Source organism: Aquarana catesbeiana, linkage group LG03 (genome assembly GCF_042186555.1).
Source record: "Aquarana catesbeiana isolate 2022-GZ linkage group LG03, ASM4218655v1, whole genome shotgun sequence".
In the NCBI taxonomy this organism is placed as follows: domain Eukaryota; kingdom Metazoa; phylum Chordata; class Amphibia; order Anura; family Ranidae; genus Aquarana; species Aquarana catesbeiana.
In genome coordinates, this window is record NC_133326.1 from 89,644,906 (window position 1) to 89,672,515 (window position 27,610).

Consider the following 27,610-nt stretch of genomic DNA (forward strand, 5'->3'; position numbering starts at 1 on the left):
GGAATTGCTACTACACGATGCCTGGCGCACACTCCATCCCACATGTAAAGACTTCACCTTTTTCTCCCCGCCACACTCCAAATATTCTAGAATAGATTACTTCTTCATCTCCCAAAACGAACTTTCAATACTTCACAAATCCTCAATTGACCCGATGATACTTGCAGATCATAACCCGGTTTCCATGACCCTACACATTCCTAACAAAACTACCTGCGTCCACATATGGCGTTTGGACAACTCCCTACTCACAGACACCGAAATCTCACAAAAGGTTTTCGAACACCTACGTAACTATTTCTTGGACAACTGTCAGGGTGACTCTGCTCCAGACACAGTGTGGGCCGCACACAAATGTGTTATAAGAGGCACATTCTTATCACAGGCCTCACGTAGAAACAGACTTCATAAAGCAAGAATTGAGGAACTAACTACACACATTTCTGTTCTAGAACGGAAACACAAGGCATCTCTAGCCTTAGAAGCACTGACTGAACTGACTCAACTACGTACCGAACTCTTAGAAGAATTACACAAAAACGTCAAACGGAAATATATGCTCTCACAAAAATGCTTTTACGAATTTGGCAACAAATCCGGGAAGATGTTGGCTAGAGCAATACAGGCAAAAAAGGCGGCCCACACTATACACTCCATTGTAGACCCCTCGGGTAAAACTCTGGTAAAATCTGAAGACATAGCGGAGCAATTTGTGAAATATTACACAGACCTATACAATATACGTACTCCCCAATCATCTCCCACCCTGACCGACAGGAAAGAGGCAATACACAACTTCCTTTCCCAATACGCACCTTCACCCATCCGGACCGAAGACTCAATGTCATTAGACGTCCCCTTAACGACAGAAGAGATCACCTTAGCTCTAAAACAGATGAAACCGGGCAAAAGCCCCGGACCGGATGGGCTGACGGTCGGTTACTACAAAGCCTTTCCCGATCTACTATTACCTCACCTTGTCCAAGCTTTTAATAATCTATGCCCTGCCACCACGGCCTCCAAAGATATATTGGAAGCCCATATCACCCTTATCCCCAAACAGGGGAAGGATGACAAATTGGTCTCTAATTACCGCCCTATCTCTCTACTGAATGTAGATGTTAAACTGTACGCCAAAGCAATAGCCAATCGCCTCCTACCCATGATCCCATCTTTAATTTCCACAGACCAAGTTGGTTTTGTCCCCGGTAGGGAAGCTAAAGACAATACTACCAAAGCCCTAAACATACACCATTGGTTGACCTCCACTAATACTAAAGGCTTCTTCCTATCCTTGGACGCGGAGAAGGCGTTTGACAGGTTGGCATGGGACTTCATGGAAACCACCCTACAAACCATAGGCCTCCCGCCGAGACTTGTCAACATGATTTTACTTCTCTACTCTTCCCCCACAGCCAAAGTCCGAGTGAACGGTGGACTGTCGAGCGCCTTCTCCGTGTCCAACGGTACCAGACAGGGATGCCCCTTATCCCCCTTGATCTTCATACTAACAATGGAACCCATGTTACGCAGACTTAGGGAAAACTCAGACATCAAAGGCATTCAAATTAACCAAACACAATACAAAGTAGTCGCTTACGCGGATGATGTCCTACTATTCCTCACAGAACCGACCACTACCATCCCGAACCTGCTACAAGACTTTGCTCTTTTTAAATTCTTATCGAATTTACAAATCAACTTCTCCAAATCCAAGGCACTTAATGTATCACTTTCCCAAGAAACAGTCGCGCAATGCAAACATAATTTTCCTTTTGGATGGGAAACACAAGCCATAAAGTACCTTGGCATTAACATCCCCACCAAACTCTCATAACTGTTCAAACTAAACTTTCTACCAATCCTACAGACCATCGAAAATGATCTTCAAAAATGGCAGACTGGACCATTTTCATGGTTTGGAAGAATAGCTATTTTGAAAATGAACGTTCTCCCTAGGCTACTTTATCTTCTTCAAACCATCCCTATACTGCTCCCACACTCCTTCTTTGCTGAGTACAAAAGAATTTGTAGAAAATTCATCTGGCTATCCAAACAGCCTCGATTGAACTGGCACAGACTGACAACTCACAAACTACAAGGAGGATAGCAGGTCCCAGACATACAAACTTATTACCAGGTCTGCCATTTAGTCAGAATTGTAGACTGGCACGTACACGGCAAAGAAAAAGAGTGGGTAAATATAGAAAATGCCTTTACCGAGATCCCGTTAAAACTCCTCCCCTGGATCAACCCAAAAATAATCCCGAAAACAACCACTCTGAATCCCCTAATCAATTCCACCCTATTAAACTTTACAAAATCGTACAAAATCCTTAAGATCCAACCCATATCGGGACCACTGACACCTATTGAAGACAACCCGGAATTTGCGCCGAGTGTCTCTTTACTCCTTCCAGCCAGAGATCCTTACAGACCAAGGCTCCTAGCCCGGCAACTTTTCCATCAAGGAACTATACTATCGCACCCAGCTCTGACAAACAAATTTCCAGAATATCACATCCCCTTCTACAAGTATCTGCAGATCCGCCATTATTTACAGAATCTCCGACACAAAGATAACATTCACAGGGAACTCACACCCCTCGAACTGTTATGCTCCAACACTGAACCTCAAAGACACCTCATTTCGACCATTCACGCACTTTTCTCCTCCCATCAACACACTGAAACAGGCACACTGGTAAAACAATGGGAAAATGACCTGCATACAACCCTAACCGCTGACGACTGGAAAAATGTGCTCTCCCACATACACAAAGGTTCCGGCAACGTAGCAACACAGGAGTGCAGGTTCAAAATCTACTCAAGATGGTACAAGACTCCCGACAAAATCAACAAATTTTTACCCACTGTATCCCCTAATTGCTGGAGATGTAACGCCGCCAAAGGTTCCCTTATCCACATCTGGTGGGAATGCCCTCTCATTCAATCATACTGGGCTGCTGTTCACAGTTTAATTACTCAGATCACCACTTACACACCAGACTATACTCCGGCACAATACCTACTCCACCACACCTCGATTCCCCAACGTATATACAAGAAGTCACTTACTCTCCATCTCATTAACGCAGCAAACCTATGCATCCCCGTGCACTGGAGAAGCACGTCCCCTCCCTCGATCCCAGAGTGGATCCAGAGAGTGGACAGGATAGCTGACATAGAAAATCTCATACATCAAACCTCCGATTCTCCATCCAAATATAAAGATACATGGACATGTTGGACCCATTTTAAACAAACGCACATGACACACACGCAGACCATCCTCCAATCCAATACCACTGGAGCCGACACTGGCCGGTTAGCTCATCCCCACGCGAACCATTAAATACACATATTATCCTATCCCTCCGTCTTCCTGTTCACCCATCCCCTCTTTCATGTCTTATATAAAGCCCTGCCAATTGACTACTCCCTTTTTCCCCATCACCTTTTTTAACATTGTGAAGACTACCGCCTTACATGAGGCACATTACCGACATGCCCTACTTATAGGCAAATTGATATACCCACTCTGGGCACAGTTAGCACCCTATTGGGGTGCCCAGGGTTCTGGGTAACTCTACTACCGTCGGTCAAGATCATACACATTACGAATACCCTATATCACACTTAACCCCACTCAGGATCCGCTCACTGTATTTGTTCAGATAATTCCATGTAAAACAGAGGATATGTTCTTGTTGTTTTTCTTTTACTTTGTAACATGGAATGTACTCATTAACACATTAATATTGTAGGCCTCTGAAATTCTGGCTGACTTTATCCTTTACTTGATTCTGTTTAGTTTATTCTTCATATGAATCTATATGTTGACTGTAGACTACTCCCTGCTGTAGTGGTCTACCACTGTATTGTGATTTGTAATCTGTGAAAACCCAATAAAATGTTTTAAAAAAAAAAAAATGTCATCCAAACAGATGGTCACTATTCAGGTATTCTGAGAGGGATGGGAGCAGCAGCTGTCCAAATACAAAAGCCAGCAGGGAAGATTTCTTTAGCCATGCTATTTAGTATAGATGGAGGAATCTACTGATATCTCTCTTTTAGCCTGTGGGCTGAACAAGGGAAACCTTAAAGGATAAGTTCACTTTAAAAAAAAAAAATAAAGGTAGAAATAAAACAAATAAATAAAATGCAGGTAAAAAAATGGGCATTTATTATTTTTGTAGTAGGAGCCTGTAAAGCATTGCACCAGCAGATTGATGATGCCATGCAGGTCTCCTGCACACTGTCAGTGTATCTGCTTGCCCGTACATCCTGTACAGGGAAGCTGATATTCCCTGACCGGAAGACTAAATGAACTACTGCAGCGCCTTGGTAGTTCATTGAGAACTGCAAGCCGACAGTCACTAAGAATGTCGGGGCTTGTAGTTCATTCTGACACTCAGTGCTGTGTGTCTGAATGATGCAGATATGTGGGTGGAACATTAAGGTGAAAAACCTTCTGTGGCACTGCAGCCCCCCCCCCACCTACCTGGCCCCGATATTTCTCTGGCCGGGAACGAGCACACCAGCTCTACCTTGTGTCTCATGTCCTGATTGGATAGATTGATAGCAGCGCAGCCATTTGCTCCCGCTGCTGTCAATCAAATCCAATGACGCAGCGCCGGGGGCGGGGCTGAGTGCTGAATTCTGTGTGAATGGACACAGATGCGGGAGCACGCCCGCAGGGGTGTCCACCAAGGAGAGCACTTTTCTAACATGGACACTCGATGCAGGGAGGGGCCACCAGCACCACTGAAGGACCCGGGCCACTCTGTGCAAAACAAACTGCACAGTGGAGGTAAGTATGACATGTTTGTTTTTGTTTTTTAACCCCTTTAAACACTTTTCCACACTATATGCCTTTTTAATCCAAGACCAATCAGTCCATGTGTGTGTAGGCAGTTGCAGTTTAATTCTGCCCCTGCGTCCGTCCACAGCGGCAATGCAGATGGAGGAGGAAGTCAAGGGGAAACTAGTTCCTCTCTCATTTCCTTGGTCACATGGAGGCATCTATTCGATTGAATGCTGGCACCTCATGTGACTTTGGCAGCCATTGTGGATCAGGCAAAGTCTATTTAAGACCCTGGCTCTCTGTTTTGGCAGACATTTTGTGAGTGGGGACAGGTCCCCCATCCATAGCATCATGCTTCGCACCACAGAAAGGTTCCCAAGGAGTTGGGTAAGTGCAGGAACCAGACATCCTTCCTGGAAGCCTCCCCATTTGGGTACAGACTGGCCAGGCCATATTCCATGCCTTGAGACAGACACTATCGGCACCTCTGAGTCTTCAATCTACTGTCTCATTGCTGTTACAACTTGTGAGCATTCCCGGTCGGGTTGCCTTCCCACTGAGTCTGTTGGGTATTGCAGGACTTCTGTTACAATATATTCCTGTTACTGCGCTTGGACTCCATGTGTTTTATGGCCACTGCATCACACTGCACCTACCCACATATGTAATCCACATTGAAAGATCTGCAGCTATCCATGGACTCTTCATGCACAAGGGAATACACTAAGCTTGAAAACAATAGAAAAGAAAAAAAACAGGGAAGCACGTGCTCGTGCACAATCATTTTAATAAACTGAATAAAACCAAATTAACTGCACTCACATTTGTCAGTAGAAGGAATGAGCATTGTACACAGCCTCATAGCAGGGGAGGATGAAAGCTGACACCATGGCGAGTGGTGCAAGAAGAACGACAGCTTCAGTTGAAATCTTCACTTGCAGTGCTGACAGGCTAAAGAGGAGACAGGTTTTCGCACTCAGAGATGTGCTTCATGCCGGAGCCCACGGCATACAGACTTGTCCAACAATGCTTTCTCTGACAGGGGGCAACAGTTACCTAGGTGACATGTTTCAGGAGTGGGTTCCCCTTGCTCAAGTCTCTCTTCACTCTTAAGCTTAACCCCCAGCCCTTCACCCTAACCACATAATCCTTAAAGTTGGAAGAATAATTCTAGGGTCACAATTTATGGTTAACAGTAAACTGATGTTCAAGCCGTAAATATTTTTAGAGCAATTTTAAAGTTTGATGTATTTGGTATCTATTTATTCGACATACTGTAATCTCATCCCATTTTCAAAAAATGGGAATTATATTTTTTGTGTCACAGGCAAAGTGAAGTAAACATGGTTACTAATCCGGCGCTTCAGTGTATATGAGGGTTAATTACTCTTAATAGAATTAGCAAAAATTAGCAGAAATTAGCAGCCGCTATATTAATACAATGCATCATAATGATATACTTTTTGTGTGCACTAAATTTAATTTGAGTGTATTTTTTTACCAAAAATATAGGTTTGATAATTACAGTAGTACTGAGTGACAGAAAAAGTATAATTACTATTTTATATTCTACAGGTCAGAAAATATATAAAGTTTTAGGGATTTTAAGTTATTTTTCAAGCCACAAATGTGAATTTTAACATGCAGCAAACAAAAAAAAAAATATATAAAAAAATTGGTCTGGCAGCAAAAGGTAAAAAGAATTCCTTTAAGGTAAAATTAGTAAAACAATGTGAATCTAAAATAGCAAACCTCAGTTCAATGTCTATAAAACTATTTTTATAATATTTTCTCCAAAATAATACTTACTGTAGCGCTGGTAGATTTGCGATCTACCATCTGATAGGTAAATTTAGTGAATTGCTCGTTAGGGAAAGTTAGATTTGCCTCTGTTCCAGCTTGGCTGACATTGCATGTGTTTCCATACTGGGCCGGTGGGTGTCGTTGTTACTATTGGTCAGCAGGGCTGGACTGGGACAAAAATTTGGCCCTGGACTTCATCCAGACCGGCCCACTTTAATTTTGCAAACACACACAAAAACAGTATATAAACTATACGCAATTACGCAAAAAAATAAGTAAAAACATTCCACTGTATGTATAAACAGAGACCAGTGGCATTAAATTAATCATTTACCGTGACCAGTGACATTAAATTATTAATCAGTTACCGTGACCAGTGACATTAAATTATTAATCAGTTACCATGACTAGTGATATTAAATTATTAATCAGTTACCATCACCAGTGACATAACATTACTAATCAGTTACCGCAGTTACCGTGACCAGTGGCATTAAATTATTCATCAATTACCATGACCAGTGACATTAAATTACTAATCAGCTATCGTGACCAGTGGCATTAAATTATTCATCAATTACCGTGACCAGTTACATTAAATTATTCATCAATTACCATGACCAGTGACATTAAATTACTAATCAGTTATCGTGACCAGTGGCATTAAATTATCCATCAATTACCATGACCAGTGGCATTAAATTATTCATCAATTACCATGACCAGTGACATTAAATTACTAATCAGTTATCGTGACCAGTGGCATTAAATTATTCATCAATTACCGTGACCAGTGACATTAAATTATTCATCAATTACCATGACCAGTGACATTAAATTACTAATCAGTTATCGTGACCAGTGGCATTAAATTATCCATCAATTACCATGACCAGTGGCATTAAATTACTAATCAGTTATCGTGACCAGTGGCATTAAATTATTCATCAATTACCGTGACCAGTGACATTAAATTATTCATCAATTACCATGACCAGTGACATTAAATTACTAATCAGTTATCGTGACTAGTGGCATTAAATTATCCATCAATTACCATGATCAGTGGCATTAAATTAATAATTGACCAGTGGCAATAAATTATTCATCAGTTACCATGGTCAGCGGCATTAAATTAATAATTGACCAGTGGCATTAAATTAATATTAATGCCACAGTGGCATTAATATTAATTTAATGCCACTGGTCAATTATTAATTTAATGCCACTGGCCATGGTAACTGATGAATAATTTAACCATGACCAGTGGCAGTACATTTACAGTACAGATTTACCCCTCCCCCCCGCCATGCTGCATATTCAGTTACTTACTATTATTATTAGTAAAGTTATTAGTATAGTGCTGCTTACTTGAATGATGAATCACAATTCACACTATAGACTTGGTCTCTGACACTGTACTCTGTACTTGCTGGTGGCTGCCTGCAACTTGGTCTGGTATTATGGTTCCGATCTGATTCCGAAATTCCGAATCCTCCTCCTCGGCCTCGGCTCCTCTAGGTTGCAGTCTTGCAGGCTTGCTTTGCTACGCCCTGGCTCCGCCTCCTCCTATGTCCCCGGGCCGCCTCCGCCCTCCGGCCGTGAGTGACGTCACGGCGCCGGGACAAAGAGGCCGCCCAACTGGCTATAATGTTAGGGGGAGTGCCTGGGGGAGTGATGATGCCTGTGTTTGTGTGACGCCGGTGCCGCCCACCGAGTGCAGGAGCGGAGCTGCCCGGCGACGCTCAGACGGAGAGAGGCACTGACAGTCAGAGTCATTGAAGTGTAGTGGCCCGCTGCCAATCAGCCCACCGGGAAACTCCCGGTAGTCCCGATGGCCAGCACAGGCCTGTTGGTCAGTGTTGGAAAGGCAACGTGTCAAAGCGTATGGATGCTCTTCTGTCCCGGAGACAACTCGGTGGAGGTGGTCCTCCAAGTGGGATTCTGGGAGAGGGTATTTATGGGACAGACGCCATGTTTTAGGGTCGTTTTACAGCCACCTGCTGGCCCTCCTGGCCGACAGGTATGCGTTGGAGTGCTACCTTGTGGTCCTCCGTTCCGGAGGCCCGCGTCGCCGCGGCACATGGGTGGGCCCAGAAGCTTGTCTGGGGCCTACCACAGCAGCCGGGGAATGGTCCTGAGCTGTCTATCCAGAGTGAAGAAGCTGGACAACCGAGGAGATCCCAGGGGAGGACCCGTCATGGAAGGATCCTGCAGAGTGCTGGTCTGGAGAGGGACCTGGTGACTCGGTTGGAGGACGTATCCTAAAGTAACTTTACAGCATAGTGTTGTCGGGTTTGGCTTAAAGGTTCAAGTACTGTGACTGACATTCACCGCAAAACCAATACATCCTGTGGCAGAGGATCGTACGGGTTCATCCCAAGCAAGTCTGTGGCAGAGACTTTTGTTCGTGCTACGTACTGGCTGCTAGGCAAGTGAGAGAGGCCTATCCAGGCGAGCAAAGAGTGTGTCCCACAAAGGGGAGTGCATTCTACTGTAATATTCAACTCTAAAGGACATTTGTCAAGAATCCTACAGAAAGGTATTTGAGCTTTCCCTGCAGTTTCCCTTCTGACTCTTTCCTGCTACTTCCTTCGTTAATTCTTCAATAAAGCATTGAAAACACACTCAAGTGTTGGTGCGTGTATCGTCCGGAGGTAAACTCAACGGAACCCTAGACCCGGTGCTGGTGAAACAGAGGGAAGGAGAGTGAAGGTAACAAGCCCGCTAAAACCAGCAGCTCCGCCGAGAGTTATTGCTACATTACTTATTGCCATAACTGAAAATAATTCTGCTTCTTTTTACGCACTTTGGCACGGACATGGATAGAATTTTCAACTTCACCAAAAACGTTACCCTTTCTTACTTCATTTTAGTTTTCTAATTATTTCCTCCCTGCTGTACACCTCTTTTCTTAACACTCTTTTCTGACTTCCTCAAACTTCTATTTTTCTTTCTTTTTTCTTTTCTTTCTCTTTCATTTCTATCTTTTACCTCTGTGTTCAATAATCAAATATAGATTGTACTTTTTCCAATTATCCTAGTTATTTTAAACTTTTTTCCTTTTTCATTATATTTTTATATATATATATATATATATATATATATATATATATATATATATATATATATATATATATCTATATCATTTTATTCACTTACTCATTCATTTATTTTCTTTTTTTTGTTTACTCGTGTACTTTAGTTATGCTTTAATATATAATACCACTTAATATCTAAGTTTTTTATATTCATTATACAAATACAGGTTTGAGCAATATTTTATCTCATATATTTGTTGATATTTATATATTCAATAGTCTCAAGACTCTCTTTTTACGCCTATTATTAATATAATATAGTCATATCATACTTGAATTTATTATTCTGTATGCTTACAATCTTAATAAAAGGTTTAATTTAAATCCATGGGTATAAATTTGAATTTGTAACCAGGTCACAAAATAGCATCTTGCAGTACTTTTGCAAAGCACCATGATAAAATGTTAGCATTATATAAATCAGAATATCACAATTGCGCTTCTCTACTCCACCCTAATTCAACCGGAGGAAGGGTATGTTCCCCTGTTTCTCACTAAGTGGGAGGCGGAACTCGGAATCCAATTCACTGACGTACAGAGGAAGAAAATTCTCTATTTTGCCCAGAAATCTTCTATAGCCACCAGGGTCCAGGAAACTTGCTATAAAATCATGACTCGCTGGTATAGCATTCCTACCGTTCTACATCACTTCTTTCCCCAGGTAGCCAGCCTCTGTTGGCGCTGTGGCACTGAGGAGGGGACGATGTTACATGTTTTTTGGACAAGTACCAAACTCACCCCATTCTGGCTTGAAGTGGCTCACACAATCAGACACCTAACTGGTGTCTCTCTAGAGGGGAATCCTGCGGCTTGTCTGCTCCATATATCGGAACGCCCTATTAAGAAATACAAGACCTCCCTCACCATTCAGTTACTGAATGCCGCCAAGGCTTGTATTCCCCTATGTTGGAGATCGGAGAAACCGCCGGCAAAGTCCCTATGGTTTAATAAAGTGAACGAACTAAGGGATATGGAGGATCTTACTGCTACTCTGCACAATTGAGAGGAGACATTTCGAGAGACCTGGAGACCCTGGCAACATTTTATATACACAGAAGCCTATCTCCAAGAAATGGCACAAACTAACTGACCTAATGGGCTGGTTCCGCCTCCTAGGCAGAGGGCATCGCATTTCCACTATATTACATTATCACACTTTATTCTACCTTTCTCTTCTCCCTCTTGTCTCCTGTTTTTTGTTTTTCCCTCTACCTTCCTCCCCTTTCCTTGCCCGTCCCCCTTCTTTTCCTGGCCCTATTCCTCTCCTACCCTTGGGGATACCATTTCTCTTATAAATCTTTCCCATTCATGGGTTACCTGATCAGATACAGTGAAGATCCTAAAATGTATTACATCTTCACATGCCTCATGTTTGGGCTCCTCAGTTTTTCGGATCCCCTTGCTCCCCAATTAAACTATAAAAATATATCATATCAATGTATGGCACAGCTTGATATGCTTTAACGCCAGCTCCAGGTCAAACGATTACATTCTCAGAGCACTCTCAGGGTCCCGTGCACTGTCATTATTGCCATACCGGGATCTCTCCCCTATGTGCCTTGAATGTGGTGCTAATTAAGGACACTTGATTCGTTGACCTTGCTTTTGTAACATTGTCTGCATTTTTTCTTTTTGCTTGACTTTTGTAATGTACCTATGCTGGATGTGTTATTTGTTGTACACACTTTATATGGAAAAATAAAGAATTAAAAAAAAAAAAAAAGAATATCACAATTGTGTAGCCTTCTTTTGTAAATAATGACATTTATAACCACTGAGTTGCTCAAAAAAGTTGCATAAATATCAAAAACTTAATTTTCTAGGCAGGTGACAGGTAACAACTGGAGCTTTTCTGAAAAGTTGACATGAACCTAAAACATCTTTGGAGGAGGAATCTTTCACAAGAATTCCAAATAGCTGAAAAGACATTGCAAAGGGTCAAACTGTCTTACTCTAGCCCTAAGTTGTGTTAAGAAAGATGGAGTTATTAACCTAGAGAATGTTAAATAAGCACAACTGATTTCTAATCACTTACATGCTTTGCTGTACAATACTAATCTTTGCACTTTTCATTAAGAACATTACTCTGCTTGCCCCTGCAGTTTATCATTACCAGTTCAGGATCCAAATAAACAACCAAATTGAGGATAAACAGTTGAATCCACAATTAACAGTTTCCCTGACAGGAACCAAGCAAGAAGTTGACACCGTACCTTTAATTATGTAAGTGTTAGATGTCTGTGTCATATAGAATTTGTACATAGCTGCAGTCTTACACATTAAGTAAAAATAATATATAGTGATATACAGAGTAACTATATATATATATATATATATATATATATATATATATATATATATATATATATAATGTTGACAAACATGTTTTACATTTTTTGGGTAAATATGACATATTGAATAGGAATATTTATTATAGCAAATGCAGATCTAGGCTTTTAAAAATATCTTTACTGTGTTTTATTAATGACTTTGCTTAAAAAAGCTAGTGTTTAGCTGAATAAATAAAGGTAGATTGTATGAATAAGGCTTTTGACTGAGAGAACTTTAATCACCGGTTATTTTTTTTTTCAATTATAAACAGCTCCTGGGTTATTACATATTACATCCTAAAGTGCTATCAGCATACCCCCAAAAAAAAATTTGTATATAAAGTGCTTAAACAAAGATTCACATATAAGCAAATGAATGGGCTTCATCAAAAAATGTGCAAAGCACGCATGTGCTACAGACCTTCAATATTGTGTTGTGTCTTTAGGACTCCTTCACAAAAGTGCTTAGCCCAAAATCCATAGACTCAACCAAGTGTCAGTGTGGCCAGCAGGGGTCGCTCCAGCACCGGTGTATTGAGGCAGCAGCAATCCGGGGTCCATGATGTCATGCTATGCTCCCTCCTTTAAGCCTGTCCCAAGTTCCAGGTTCTCGGTCCACAGAGCCATCTCTTCTCTCCCTGTTGTCCTATCACTGCAGGAAATGTTATTCAGAGGCAGGATGGTGGGCAGTGTCATCGGCATTTGAGGTGCATTGCAAGGCCACTGGGGGGTCATAGATGCAGGTTACTGTGTCAAGTGGGGGGGACTTCAGAAGAGAATGGTGCTGCTTTTAAAGCACAGCTGACCTACTTATTAAAAATTTAAGAGGTCAAAACACTCCAGTGAGTGAGCACTTTGAGGGGAGAGGGGGAGCACATGTGCAATGTCAAAGAGTGGTAATGTTATGTGATCATAAGAAGGGAAGACACTTTAAATGTGGACATTGTGGATTTTGCAAACATTTTAGTGAAGCACTTTCATATGTTTATATGTGAATGTATGTTTAACTACTTCAATACTGGGCACTTTCACCACCTTCCTGCCCAGGCCAAATTTCAGCTTTTAGCATTGTCACATTTTGAATGACAATTGCGCGGTCATGCAATACGATACCCATATGAAATTTTTATAATATTTTTCACACAGCTAGAGCCTTCTTTTGGTGGTATTTAATCTTAATCACCACTGGGTTGCTAAATAAATGAAAAAAGACTGAAAATTATGGGAAAAAAAGCGATCTTCTTTGTTTCTGTTATAAAATTTTGCAAATAAATAATCTTCCTTCATTAATTTAGGCCAAACTGTATTCTGCTACATTTCTTTAGTAAAAATAACCCAAATCTTTTTGGAAAGTAGACAGTCGAAGGTATTTGGCGATTTCTTTGAAATTGTAATTTTGTGTCACAATTTTTTGGAAAATGAAGAAATTAAAGAAAAAAAAAATAGTTTTCAGTTTTTCTTTTACACATACTGTCACCAGTGCAGTACAGTGTCATTATATAACCAGTATGGCAGTGATCAGGGATACTGACTGGTGACAGTATGTAAAAAAAATATATATATAATTTTTTTCTATTTTTTTCTTTTAGATTCAATTTTTTTTCTCTTTACGATATTTTTTTTTCTTAACACACAGTGACCAGAGCAATACAGTGTTACTGTATTAACACTACTACTCTGGGGAAGTGATCGGGAATTTTTAATTTATTTATTGTACGCTTATACGCCAGTGAATTGCACTGTTAAAAGCAACCATTTTTACTGAATGAAATTGATTCATTCAGCAGTGTGTACTTTTGTGGTTAGCAGTGATTGGCCACAGCTAATTACATGGTACAGATGGGCTGTGTATGGCCCTGTCTGTACCATGTGATCACTGTGACCAATCAAAGAGATCAACAGAATAGGTGGCATGAATGTGTACAATTGTCATGTGATCTGCTGTGATTGATCACAGCGATTACATTGTACCGGCAGCGGCCAATACACTGATCGGACATCCGCTGTGTCCTGTGGACACAGCAGGTGGCAGATTGAGCCACAGCGCGGCCCATGGGGCATGCGCCAGGTACAATGCAGGAGGATGTCATATGACCTGCCTGGCCCATAGACAAATGACAGCGGAGCAGGTACTATGTGATCGCTGTGATCAATCACAGCAGATCCAGGCATGTACTGGCCATTGGGACTACCAGGGTGCAGTCCTGGATCCGTTCCTCACTGATAGTGATCGCGATTTCACTCCTGTCACCAAGGAGCAGCTGCTGACACTTGCCGGAGTGAGGATTAGGCTTTCTGCTCCCTCCAGCCTGCAGGGGAAGATAGGCAGCCGGCAGACTTTCCTTCCTCTCTCCCCTTATCATTTATCACATGACTGGAGAGAGGAAGAGAAGCTGCTTTCAGAACTGTGAGTACACCTGTGAGGGGGGACTATCTGATGTAAGGGGGTGCTGATGGGTGACACTGATGGGGGACACTCTGATGTAAGGGGGGTGCTGATGGGGAAACTCTTATGTAAGGGAGTGCTAATGGGGACACTCTGATGTAAGGGGGTGCTGAGCCCTGAGCAGATCACATAATAATTGTACACAGTGGATGAATTTCATTCATCTATTGTGTACGATTGTGATGATCTCTGTGATTGGTCACAGCGATTACATGTCTCAGACAGCGCCAGTCACAGCCCATCTGTACCATGTGACTAGCTGTGGCCAACCACAGCTAACTGGTTAAGCTCCTTAATTCCTGAATTTTGATTTGAGTATGCTCACAGCACTTTATAGATAATCTAATAAAGTGAACACGGTTTATAATTGCATAAAAATTTGGTTTATAACATGCATAAGTTGCATGCCTGACAAATCAGCTAGTGTCGTTTTGAACTTTTTGCATTTTTGCACTTATTTTGTATATGCTTATTTCTGATATTTGATTGTGAAGATTTTTTTTTGCAAACCACTAGGCATAGACTCTATTGAAAGCAGTTTTCTATAACCATCAGCGTAGGGAATTTGTAAAATACATTTTAGTTTAATTACAGGGAAAAAAAATACTGCCCTGCTTATCTTTAATAAACACAGAATGTTCTGCAAAACAAGTGCTATGGAGGCACCAAGCATTAAAGAATTTTTGTAAAATGAACATTATAAATAAATAGCAAGAAAAATCTAAAACCGCAATTTTAAAACCTATAAACAAAAAAAAACTGCATTACATTTCCCCAATACATTCTAATTTCCCTGGCAGTTGGTGAGAGAAAGAAAAAGAGAGATACTGTAGTAGAAACATCATTTGGATTAAGGATTGTATCCGTTACTTTGTTTCTCCTCTGCGTGCGTCTTTTGAGTTTCTGGAACCTCTGCTACTCTTGTGCAGTTAACACCACTGTTACTGATACAGATAACTTTGGTAGCCTTCAACCTTTTACTAATGTTTGAGGGCCCTATGCACAGGTCTCTTTGACTTATCCTCTGCCTTATTATGTTATGGCTGCCAACTCTTCCCACTTTAGTGATACCTCCAAGGAAGCCGATCATATCTTTTTTGAGCCTATTATCTTATAAGTCGATCTACTGCTTCACAGACAATGTTTAGTTAACTACCACCACAGTTATAATACTTTTGACTACTCAATATATGGGCACACAACTTACACACGTAAAGTCAGATTTTATTAAACGTTTGAATGAAAGTCATCCACTGTGTACAATTATTATGTGATCTGCTCAGGGCTGGACTAGGACTTCATCCAGAGCGGCCCACTTTAATTTTGAGTGTCCCCAGCAGCCTTCCCCTTCACATCAGAGTGTCCCAATAAGCACCCCCCTTCACATCAGTGTCCCCATCAACACCCCCTTATATCAGAGTTTCCCCAACAGCACCCCCTTACATCAGAGTGTCCTCCATCAGTACCCCCTTACATCAGAGTGTCCTCCATCAGTACCCCCTTACATCAGAGTGTCCCCATCAGCACCCCCCTTCACATCAGTGTGTCCCCATCAGCACTCCCCCTTACCAAAAATATGTAGAAGAATATATATTGGCCTAAACTGAAGAAGAAATTAGTTTTTAAAAACATTTTTGGGGATATTTATTATAGCAAAAAGTAAAAAATATAAATTTTTTCAAAATTGTCGCTCTTTTTTGTTTATAGCGCAAAAAATAAAAACTGTGATTAAATACCACCAAAAGACAGCTCTATTGTGGGGAAAAAAGGACATCAATTTTTTTTAGGTACAGTGTTGCATGACCGCGCAATTGTCAGTTAAAGCATGACCCAGCTCTGTATCGCAAAAAAATGACCTGGTCATTAAGCAGCCAAATCTTCCAGTCTGTAAGCGGTTAAAGCAGCATTAAACCCACAAACATTTATTATATTGCTGGTTACCAATTCCTAGATGCGATTGCTACATTTGTTTTCTTTCTTTTGTTTTTATCTGGTGATGCAGCCAGCAAGTCTGTTGTTTTTCAAAAGAACAAGCTCACTTGCAGATACAGAGATTAGAAAAACCATTGACCACTGGCAGCGGGGGTGCTTACAATGGTCAGCATATATTTAAGTAAAATCTTTTTACTCAAAAGGGGAAAAAAATATGTTACAGTAAATAATTATAAAGTGTGAACTGGAGTTTTACTTCAACTTGTTAGTGTATCTAAATCTGTTAGTTTATCTAACACTCCCCTCCCCCTAGTCTGATAGTGCTGCTGTGCCTCCTGTGCTCCTTTATCCAGAGTGGGAGCCTAAAGCCTAAATAAAAGAAAACAAATGCAGCCACCACATCTAATGGTTGGTAAGCTGCAATATATTACATTTTTGTTTTTCAGGTTAATATTTCTGAACCACTCCCCAGTTCATGCACACTAAAGTAGTGTAGATATTCTGAACAAACAGTAAAAGAACTTTAAAGTGGGCCCTCCCTACCCTAAAAACCTTTGAATGCCCCCCCTTCTCCCACTTTCACAGTAAATAAAAGTCTGAACTCTGCATCACTACTGACCCCTGAACTCTGCATCACTTGCTACTGAACCCTTGCACTGTGCATCCCTTTAAGCCTCACCCAATAGCCAGCACAGTGAAAGCCGCTTCCAATTTTTGCCACACACTGCACTTTCCTCCAGAAGCAGGGCCCAATTTACTATTTTAAAAATAACCCGTTCCTGACTCCTGCACTCACATTTCTTTTTGCTCCTTGCACTTTGTAATTTATCCAATATTGACTTCTGCACTACATATGCAGGTGTAATGATCATGTCTAGGTAAGATGATTGGTCATGCATGAACGGGGGGGGGGGCAGTTTGAAATGTTTGTCCTGGGCGCTGGGTGACCTTGTTTTGGCACTGTTGTAGTTCACACAGAGCTCTGTGTATGAATGACGTGGCACATGTAACATGTTCCCATAGGTGAACTTATCCTTTAAGGAAGCATTAGTACATTTACCAATTATTATTGCTCATGATCTTAATTGGCTCAAGAGCCCAAGGACAATGTAACATTGTAACACATTGAGGACAAAGTCACTAAGCTCTTTGAGAGCTAGTGTAATAATATATATATAAACTTCCACTGATTTATTCTCCAGGGTCTCATCTTTCAGGTATATGTTTTGGAGGTTTAACCGCTTGCCGCCCGCCTGCTGTCATATGACGGCGAGGTGTTCGAGGTGTTCGTCCTGGGCGCTGGGTGACCTTGTAATATATATATAAACTGCCACTGATTTATTCTCCAGGGTCTCATCTTTCAGGTATATGTTTTGGAGGTTTAACCGCTTGCCGCCCGCCTGCTGTCATATGACGGCGAGGTGTTCGAGGTGTTCGTCCTGGGCGCTGGGTGACCTTGTTTTGGCACTGTTGTAGTTCACACAGAGCTCTATGTATGAATGACGTGGCACATGTAACATGTTCCCATAGGTGAACTTATCCTTTAAGGAAGCATTAGTACATTTACCAATTATTATTGCTCATGATCTTAATTGGCTCAAGAGCCCAAGGACAATGTAACATTGTAACACATTGAGGACAAAGTCACTAAGCTCTTTGAGAGCTAGTGTAATAATATATATATAAACTGCCACTGATTTATTCTCCAGGGTCTCATCTTTCAGGTATATGTTTTGGAGGTTTAACCGCTTGCCGCCCGCCTGTCATATGACGGCGAGGTGGCGCAGTTCTCGTTCTGGGAGGGCGTCATATGACGCCCTCGCCTTCCCTACCCACCGGGGGGGGCGCGCGCTCCCACCGTGTCACTGGGCACCCGATGCGCGTGCCCGGCGGCCGCGATGTCTGCCGGGCACACGCGATTGCCCGGTAACACGGCAGGACGTGGCTCTGTGTGTGTAAACACACAGAGCCACGTCCTGTCAGAGAGGAGAGATGACAGATTTGTGTTCTCAGTACAGAGCAACACAGATCGGTCTCCTCCCCTTGTGAGTCCCCTCCCCCTTCAGTTAGAAACATTCCCTAGGAACACAGTTAACCCCTCGATCACCCCCTAGTGTTAACCCGTTCTTTGCCAGTCACATTTATACAGTAATCAGTGCATTTTTATAGCACGGATCTCTGTATAAATGTGAATGGTTCCAAAAATGTGTCAAAAGTGTCCGATGTGTCCGCCACAATATCACAGTCACAATAAAAATCGCAGATCGCTGCCATGACTAGTAAAAAAAAATAAATAAAAATGCTATAAATCTATCCCCTATTTTATAGATGCTATAACTTTTGCGCAAACCAATCAATATACGCTTATTGCAATTTTTTTTTACCATAAATATGTAGAAGAATAAGTATTGGCCTAAACTGAGGAAAAAATTTGTTTTAAAAAAAAAATGGATATTATAAAAAGTAAAAAATATTGTGTTTTTTTCAAACTTGTCCCTCTTTTGTTTATAGCGCAAAAAATAAAAACGCAGATGTGATCAAATATCACCAAAATAATGCTCTATTTGTGGGTAAAAAATAATAAAAATTTAATTTGGGTACAGTGTTGTATGACCGCGCAATTGTCATTCAAAATGTGACAGCGCTGAAAGCTGAAAAATGGCTTGGGCAGGAAGGGGGTTAAAATGCACTGTATTGAGATGGTTAAACAAATTTTCAGGCCTAATATGCATTTTAGCACGTGCGCAAAAAATGAGGGTTAAAGTGGTATTAAACCCATAACCAAAAATGTAATATCCTTAGATGTGGGATCCCCCCACACTCTGGGTGAATGAGCACAGGGGGAACATTTGGACAGCAGCATTGTTAATCTGGGGGGAGGGGATTGCTAGATGTACTAGCAGATTTAAAAACACTAACAAATAAAAGCCAAACTTCAGTTAATACTTTATATGCAGTTACCGCGTTTTCCTTTTGAGATAAAGATTTTACATAAATAAAATCTGATCGTTGTAAGAACCCCTGCCAGTGTTAAAGGATTTGTCTCATCTCTGTAACTGATAAATCTGCAAGAGAGCTTGTTCTTTTGAAAAACAACATGCTTACTGGCCATATCACGAGATGAAAATATAAGAAAAAGCCTAAAAATCTAAGAATTGGTAAGCTGCAATGAGATTAATACTGCTTTAAGCACTTTCTTTAATGGGGTGAAGTTCCCCATTTTGAGCCTAAAACACATCGGGGGCCACTACAGTGATCACATCAATACATCTTTTTCAATGTACTGTTCTCTTCCAATTACCAGTGGCAATGCAACAACAGAGACCTTTCATTAGTTCCTCCAAAAGGGCAGCGGTTAAGAGTCTGGCTTCTTATGATGCTATCATTATCTACCCTGCTGATAACGGAGAAGCAATTTTCATTTTGACAAGTCATCTTATTAAATGGGATTATTTTACCAATTTGCTGATAACCACACATGCACCTGGCTACCAATACATGCTACTATCATTAAAAAAGGACTGTTGATATTGTCCTGTTAAATGATCTTTAAAAAAAAATTGGTTTCTAAAAATTACTTGAAATATTTAACAGTAAATGACCCTTGAATTTCAATCATCTTTATACTTAAAATTCACAAGGATTACAAGAGGCCACCTGGTCATCCAATTATCTCTGCTCAGGATATTATTGTAACCTTTAGCAATGTGTGTTACTTAATTTCTCCAAACCTTTGTCTATCAAATGCCATCATTTTTAAGGATTCCAATATGATATTACAGAGATTTCAAGAGCTAGGTCCTGTCCCCTCAAGCTACATACTTGCAACTGTAGATGCAAGAGTCTGTATTCAGTAATACAAAACTCTGAAGCTCTACTTGCTATCTGGCATGTTTTCGAGATATTCCTCCATACAATCCCTCCCTATCAATTTTTTGTTGGATTTTTTTTTGCATCTCAAATGGATCCTGAATTATTTTAAATTTGAACCGAAATCCTTCCTGCAGACCTAAGGGACAATAATGGGCTTTAACGTCGCACCATCATTCACTATTATCTTTATGTATGAATAAATCTTTTTCCTTCTGGTATTAGGGTATGATGCATTATTGTACAAACAATATATTGAACATTTTCTCCTGATCTGGCCTGGTACAGTAGCTAAACTGAACTTGATCATGTTAACCCCTTAAACACTTTTCAGTTTACTCATTCTCACTCTGAGAAAAAAAAATGATTTCCTTGATTATCACATCCTAAATGAAGTTTCATTAAAGGGTTTTTACTTTGCCTCTAATCTGTATCTCAGAGGTACTGATCATAAAATGCTCTATTACAAGCCAGGAGGTACAGATCTTCCCTTGCCAATAAGCATTCCACTCACCCAAAAGCTTAGAGTGAAGCACCATAACACTTTTGAAGAATCAAGAACATCACACACTATTATGATTAAAATAAAAACAAGTTGGTTAGTAATATTCAGTTCCCGCTAGAAAGAAAACCCAACAACACATCTGAACCCGGCGTTTGACTCTCATCAAATTACATCTCCCTATCCCGCTGCCACAATGTAAGCAAAGGAGTGGGTCACTCAGATGACATCACTGACCATAAATGGACATTACCATATTTAGTCATTGACATGGAGATCACAGTGACGAGTCTGGTATGGATGTTAAGGAAATCCCAATAAGCGTATATTGATTGGTTTGCACAAAAGTTATAGTGGCTACAAAATAGGGGATGTATTTATGGCATTTTTATTTATTTTACTTGTAATGGCGGTGATCAGTGATTTTTAGCGGGACAGGCATTGTGGCGGACAGATCGGACACCTAGCTGACACTTGACACTTTTTTGGGAACCAGTGACATTATTACAGTGATCAGTGCTAAAAATATGCACTGACACTGTATAAATGACATTGGCAGGAAAGGGGTTAACATCAGTAAGGATGAGCCAAACACCCCCCCGGTTCGGTTCGCACCAGAACTGGCGAATAGGCAAAAAATTCAGACGAACACACGAACATGAAAAATCAAAAGTGCTCATTTTAAAGGCTTATATGCAAGTTATTGTCATAAAAAGTGTTTAGGGGAACTGGGTATTGCCCCAGGGGACATGTATCAATGCAAAAAAAAGTTTTAAAATCATTATTGTGCCTGGGGGGGTGTCTATAGTATGCCTGTAAAGTGGTGCAGTTTTCTCGTGTTTAGAACAGTACCAAGAAATTTGACATTTCTGAAGGAAAAAAAGTAATTTAAAACTGATCATGGCTGTAATGAATTGTCGGGTCTCAGCAATATAGATAAAACTCATTGAAAAAAATGGCATGGGTTCCCCCCCAGTTCATTACCAAGCCCTTTGGGTCTGGTATGAATATTAAGGAGAACCCTGAACCAAAAATTAAAAAAAAATTGCATGGGGGTCCCCCCAAAATCCATACCAGGCCCTTCAAGTCTGATATTGATATCACGGGGAACCCTGCACCAAAATTAAAAAAAAAAAAAAAATGGCATAGGGGTCCCCCAAAATCCATACCAAACCGTTATCCGAGTCACCCCCAAAGCACCTTGTCCCCATGTTGATGGGGACAAGGGCCTCATCCCCACAACCCTTGCCCTGTGGTTGTGGGGGTCTGCGGGCAGGGGGCTTATAGGAATCTGGAAACAAAGGCACCCCCAGATTCTGGCCCCCTATGTGAATTGGTAACAGGTACATTGTACCCCTACCATTTCACAAAAAAGTAACAAAAATAGTAAGAAAGACAGGAGACACTTTGGGACAAGTCCTTTATTTAAAAAAAAATAAAGTCCCGTGATGTAGATCCATCTCACGCCGCCCAACGGACTGAAAAAAGAAAAGAAAGCTGCAATAGCTCCGCCTCCATGGGAGGCTCCCGCCAAGTGACGCTTCTTCTCGGTGACAGCTGTTATATAGCTGAGGGCGGGCCAGCCGGTGACGTAAATGGGAGACCCCGCCCCCCTCTGATGCCACGTTATGTCAGATGAAGGCGTGGTCGCCAGTTTATTATTTTTTAATAAAGGACTTGTCCCAAAGTGTCTCATGTCTTTACTATTTTTGACACTTTTTTTGAGAAATGGTAGGGATACAATGTACCCGTTACCAATTCACATGGGGGGGCAGGGATCTGGGGGTCCCCTTGTTAAAGGGGGCTTCCAAATTCCGATAATCCCCCCCGCCCGCAGACCCCCACAACCACCGGGCAAGGGTTGTGGGGATGAGGCCCTTGTGCCCATCAACATGGGGACAAGGTGCTTTGAGGGTGACTCCAAAGCATCCCCCACATGTTGAGGGCATGGGGCCTGGTATGGTTCAGGAGGGGGGCCCCCTCTTTTCCTGTGGCCTGCCAGGTTGCGTGGCTCGGATAAGGGTCTGGTATGGATTTTGGGGGGACCCCTATGCCATTTTTAAAAAAATTTTGGAGCAGGGTTCCCCTTAAAATTCAGGTCTGGTATGGATTTTGGGGGACCCCTATGCCATTTTTTTTTTATTTGGCGCAGGGTTCCCCTTAATATCCATACCAGATCTTAAGAGCCTGGCATGGATTTTGGAGGGACCCCCCCCCCCCCAAGGCAATTTTTTAAAAAATTTTGGTTCGTGGTTACCTTTAAAATTCGTACCAGACCCAAAGGGCCTGGTAATGGACTCAGGGGGAACCCATGCATTTTTTTTTTGAGTTTTAGCTATATTGCCGAGACGCGACAATTCATTACAGCCGCGATCAGATTAAATTACTTTTTCCGTTAGAAATGTAATTTTTTTTTGTGGTATTGTTCTAAACACGGGAAAACTGCACCACTTTGCAGGCATACTATAGACACCCCCAGGCACGATATTTAAAGGAATATTTCATTTTTATTGTTTCACTGTAAGCATTATTAAAATCACTGCTCCCGAAAAAAAGGCAGTTTTTAAAACTTTTTTTTGCATTGATACACGGCCCCTGGGGCAGGACCCGGGTCCCCAAACACAATAACTTGCATATAAGCCTTTAAAATTAACACTTTTGTTTTTTCATGTTAGTGCCCCATAGACTTTAACGGGTTTCCGCGGCTTTTGAATTTGCCACGAACACTGCATAATGTTGGTTGTTCGCCGAACGTCCGAACAACCAAAGTTCGGGCTGAACCGCGTTCGCCCATCCCTAAACATCAGGGGCGATCAAAGGGTTCAGTATATTCCCTAATTGTGCTTTCTTACTGTGGGGGGAGCTCAATGCATTGACACTGTGATCCGTGTTCCCGAATAGCAGAAACACTAGATTATTGTCCATGCCTGACAGCACAGCAGACCACTGTTCTGTCTCTGTGGGGAGTGATTGTGGAAGGTCGGCAGACATTGCATCCACCAGGCCCGCTGATTGGCTCCCCCTGTTGCCAATCAGCGTTCGATTGCAGCTCCAACGCTGCGCGCACGCCCCCAATGGCTATTGACAAAATTACGTACAGGTATGTGATTTTGTACAACAGAGCCGCCTTGCTGCAGTATATGTACGGTCTGTGTGTATGTATCATATCTTACATTGTTCTACAAAACATTGAATTGATGCAACTGAAGCATATCATTTATTTTTCAGAAATGAAGGTATAAAAAATAGCAGAACCTACTCTTTCCTTGTTACACTAGATGATGACATTGGAGATATGATGATGATCAGATTAAAGTGGAATGGTATTAACAATATAAAGAATTTGTGGTACACCATTCAAACAAAGATAGTCGATCTCCCAGGACTCATAGTGAAGAAAATACGGGTAACAGCAGGAGAGACCCAGGAAAGGTTGGTTAACATACACTGTATTAGTCTAATGTGGTGTGATACACATATTAGAAAATTACTATCAACAAAATATTGCCACAGAGCAATATACAGTGTAATATACTGTGATATTTTTTATTTGATGTATATGACAGAATTGCTAGGTCCGATCATCAGATGAAAAAAAAAACAAAAACCACAAGATATAAACAAGCAATATAAAGTTAGTCATTTACTATATTAAAAAAAAGGCTTTCAAAATTTGACTGGGTATATTTTGTGACTAACCTATAAATGGATTCAAGGTGGTTAAAAATTTTGATCAGAGTTTGTGACATGAATCTTGAGAATGAAACCAAGAACAGCAATAATGATTATAAAATGTAGAGCTTAGAAGTGAGAAAATACATTTTTGGATGATCATTCTCTTGTAAAATTTCTCATTCACCCTTCCGGCACATGAACACTCCATGTTGGTTTGATTGTCTCGATCTAGGAAGCCAAGCCTGTACCTGAGATGTGATTGTGGCATATGGTATCTGTGCTTACATTCAGCTGACTTCGATTTAGGAGAGTTTGTTTTGCGATACACTAAATACCATGTGTATTAAATAACTCAAGCGCTGAAATGAAATATAAGAAATAATGGTGACCAAATTAGTAAAAATTAGGGAGTAAGGTGCAATCAATCACAAGTGTTCAGACACTAATTATAGGATAGAAAAATTATTGATGCGCTCTAATCAAAGAATCACCTTGTGCACAACTCACTTAATAAACTTAAAATTCTGTGAATACCACCAAAGATCGGAACATAGTATAAAGATCAGTGATAATGTTAGCAATCATGAACTACCAATTTGATGAGATGTATAGTAACAAGTGAGCATATATAAATTGTGACTAAAAATTGGCTGAAATAGAAAGAGAAAAGTAGAATAAGTAATTAAATAAATTAATAAATCCTCTAATATGATCATTAGACATCCATTCCTCCGCCAATCATCTAGATTTGCATGGTGAGGGTTAAACTTTTGTGAAGTAAAATTCCAGCCTAATTGTCAGCCTGCAATCATCAAAAGCCTTCAGAGTGTCTTTTGTCATGTACAGATAAAGATAAAGATAAATGGATACAATGATGGCTTGCGCTTAGTTTCACTTTCTTTTACTGTCAGTTGACAGACGGATCATGTGACTAGAAACAAAAGTATCATTGCGCAATGATCAGCAAAAATGATAGAGAATAGAGATAACCAAAGATTGATACACTCACATAGCCTCGCAAGTAATAGGCATGAATGAGAGCAGTCAGCCGCTGCAAGCGTGATTCCTCCAAAGCCGCTGTTCTCGTATCTCGTACCAGCAATGCACGTCACTAGCTCCTCCCACGTGTTACGTCACAGACCATGTGACTTTCTCAAGGATAACCCCGAGATGCCATAGTCTCCGTTTTTATATGTAATGGCATTCTGGTTGCTATAGTGACTGCGGTTTTTTCATAGGATCATCATACTGCTCCCATTATGCCAAGCATCTCATGGATATTATCTACAGCAATATCATAATTTTATTTATATAATAACTAAAAACATCTTTTATAACTTGGATTAAAACCACAATTCATAGAAAATTGCTACATTTGATACGAACTCCCTCTAGTGTTACATATTCTTACTACACCCACTGGTAATGGATAGAGTCCATCATTTGGTCTACATGTGTTTTAGCACATCCAGCTACAGTAGTTAAATACCATTAAAATTCTTATTCTCTAAATAAAAATATATATGCATAACAAACAATAGATATAAACAAAATAAATCAAAAATAATAATCTATAAGCTTATGCAGCTTATAGTAGAACACAAGAACCAGAATAGGTAGATATTATGCCATAAAAATACAGTAGCTAAAGTAAATAAAAATGTTAATTAAAAATATATGTAAAAATGTATATGCCAATTAGCAATTATATGCAGAAATCAGAATTATGAATACAGACTCAAATTAAATATAAAAAAAAAAAAAAAAAATTACCATCAACAAAATATTGCCACAGAGCAATATACAGGGTAATATACTGTGATATTTTTTATTTGATGTATATGACAGAATTGCTAGGTCTGATCATCTCGGTTCCCAGAAGAAAAAAAAAACACAAGATATACACAAGCAATATAAAGTTAGTCATTTACTATAATAAAAAAAAAGGCTTTCAAAATTTGACTGGGTATATTTTGTGACTAACCTATAAATGGATTCAAGGTGGTTAAAATTTTTGATCAGAGTTTGTGAAATGAATCTTGAGAATAAAACCAAGAACAGCAATAATGATTATAAAATGTAGAGCTTAGAAGTGAGAAAATACATTTTTGGATGATCATTCTCTTGTAAAATTTCTCATTCACCCTTCCTGCACACGAACACTCCATGTTGGTTTGATTGTCTCGATCTAGCAAGCCAAGCCTGTACCTGAGATGTGATTGTGGCATATGGAATTTGATCTTACATTCAGCGGACTTCGATTTAGGAGAGTTTGTTTTGCAAAAAAACTAAATACCATACCATGTGAAGAGTATTTCCCGAGGTTCTGATCTTCCTGATAATTATTTATGAATTTGTCTGACCTAGGGATTATCAACAGTTTTATAAATTTTATGTTTGCAGATATGAAGATCAGCAAAAAAAAAAAAAAAGATCACACCCACATTTACACCTTTTAATGTTGTAAATCACTAAAAGATTCAGTCCTCAAGACTGGGGACAAATTATAACAGTGTCAATGTTATCTAACATATTTTTCATAAAATAAAGGTGCTCCAGTGTCTTACAAACTCTAATTTCTTTCTCAGAGTCACATTTTGCTCAGAAAACATTGACAACTTCAAACTACTTCCAGATCAAGTGAAGACCTATGTGAGATGCTCAAATAAACTGAAGAGGAAAAAATCCCAAAAGTTGTAAGCAGAAAAATGCAGCATGAGACAACAGAAAAAAAAAATCAATTAAAGATTCTTCTGTGCTGGCCTGAAAATGTACATTTTATTGATTTTCTTTCTCCATCAAAATAACAGATACCATTGCTCACTTTTTGTGTAATATAAATAAACTACCTTTTCAGTGGCAGAATTGCTGTTCTTATTTGCACATTTTATACACTATGGACATGTCATGCTTTACTGCATTTACTTTGCTATAAATATCTACAGCATATACAGTGATATGAAAAAGTACACCTCAGGAAAAATGATGACTTATGCAACATATCCAGAAAGGCAAACATTAGATCTTCATTCAAATAGTGCCTACAGATAAAACTGACATACTTGAATAAAAACACAAGGAATATTTGCTTCTTCAATCAATTATTTAACAAATTACCATTAGACATAATAGTGCATTGTGGAA

At 40.2% G+C, this 27,610-nt stretch overlaps 1 protein-coding gene across 1 annotated transcript in view; it reads left to right on the plus strand.

Moving 5' to 3' along the window:
* Positions 1 to 27,331, plus strand: part of LIPC (lipase C, hepatic type) — a 307,115-nt gene extending 279,784 nt beyond the window's left edge. Inside the window, exons 9-11 of the mRNA XM_073618814.1 lie at positions 11,814 to 11,934; positions 24,020 to 24,223; positions 27,055 to 27,331. Coding sequence (XP_073474915.1) covers positions 11,814 to 11,934; positions 24,020 to 24,223; positions 27,055 to 27,166 — 437 coding nt within the window. The 3' untranslated portion in view covers positions 27,167 to 27,331. The remainder of the gene's footprint in view (positions 1 to 11,813; positions 11,935 to 24,019; positions 24,224 to 27,054) is intronic.
* Positions 27,332 to 27,610: the final 279 nt, after the last annotated feature.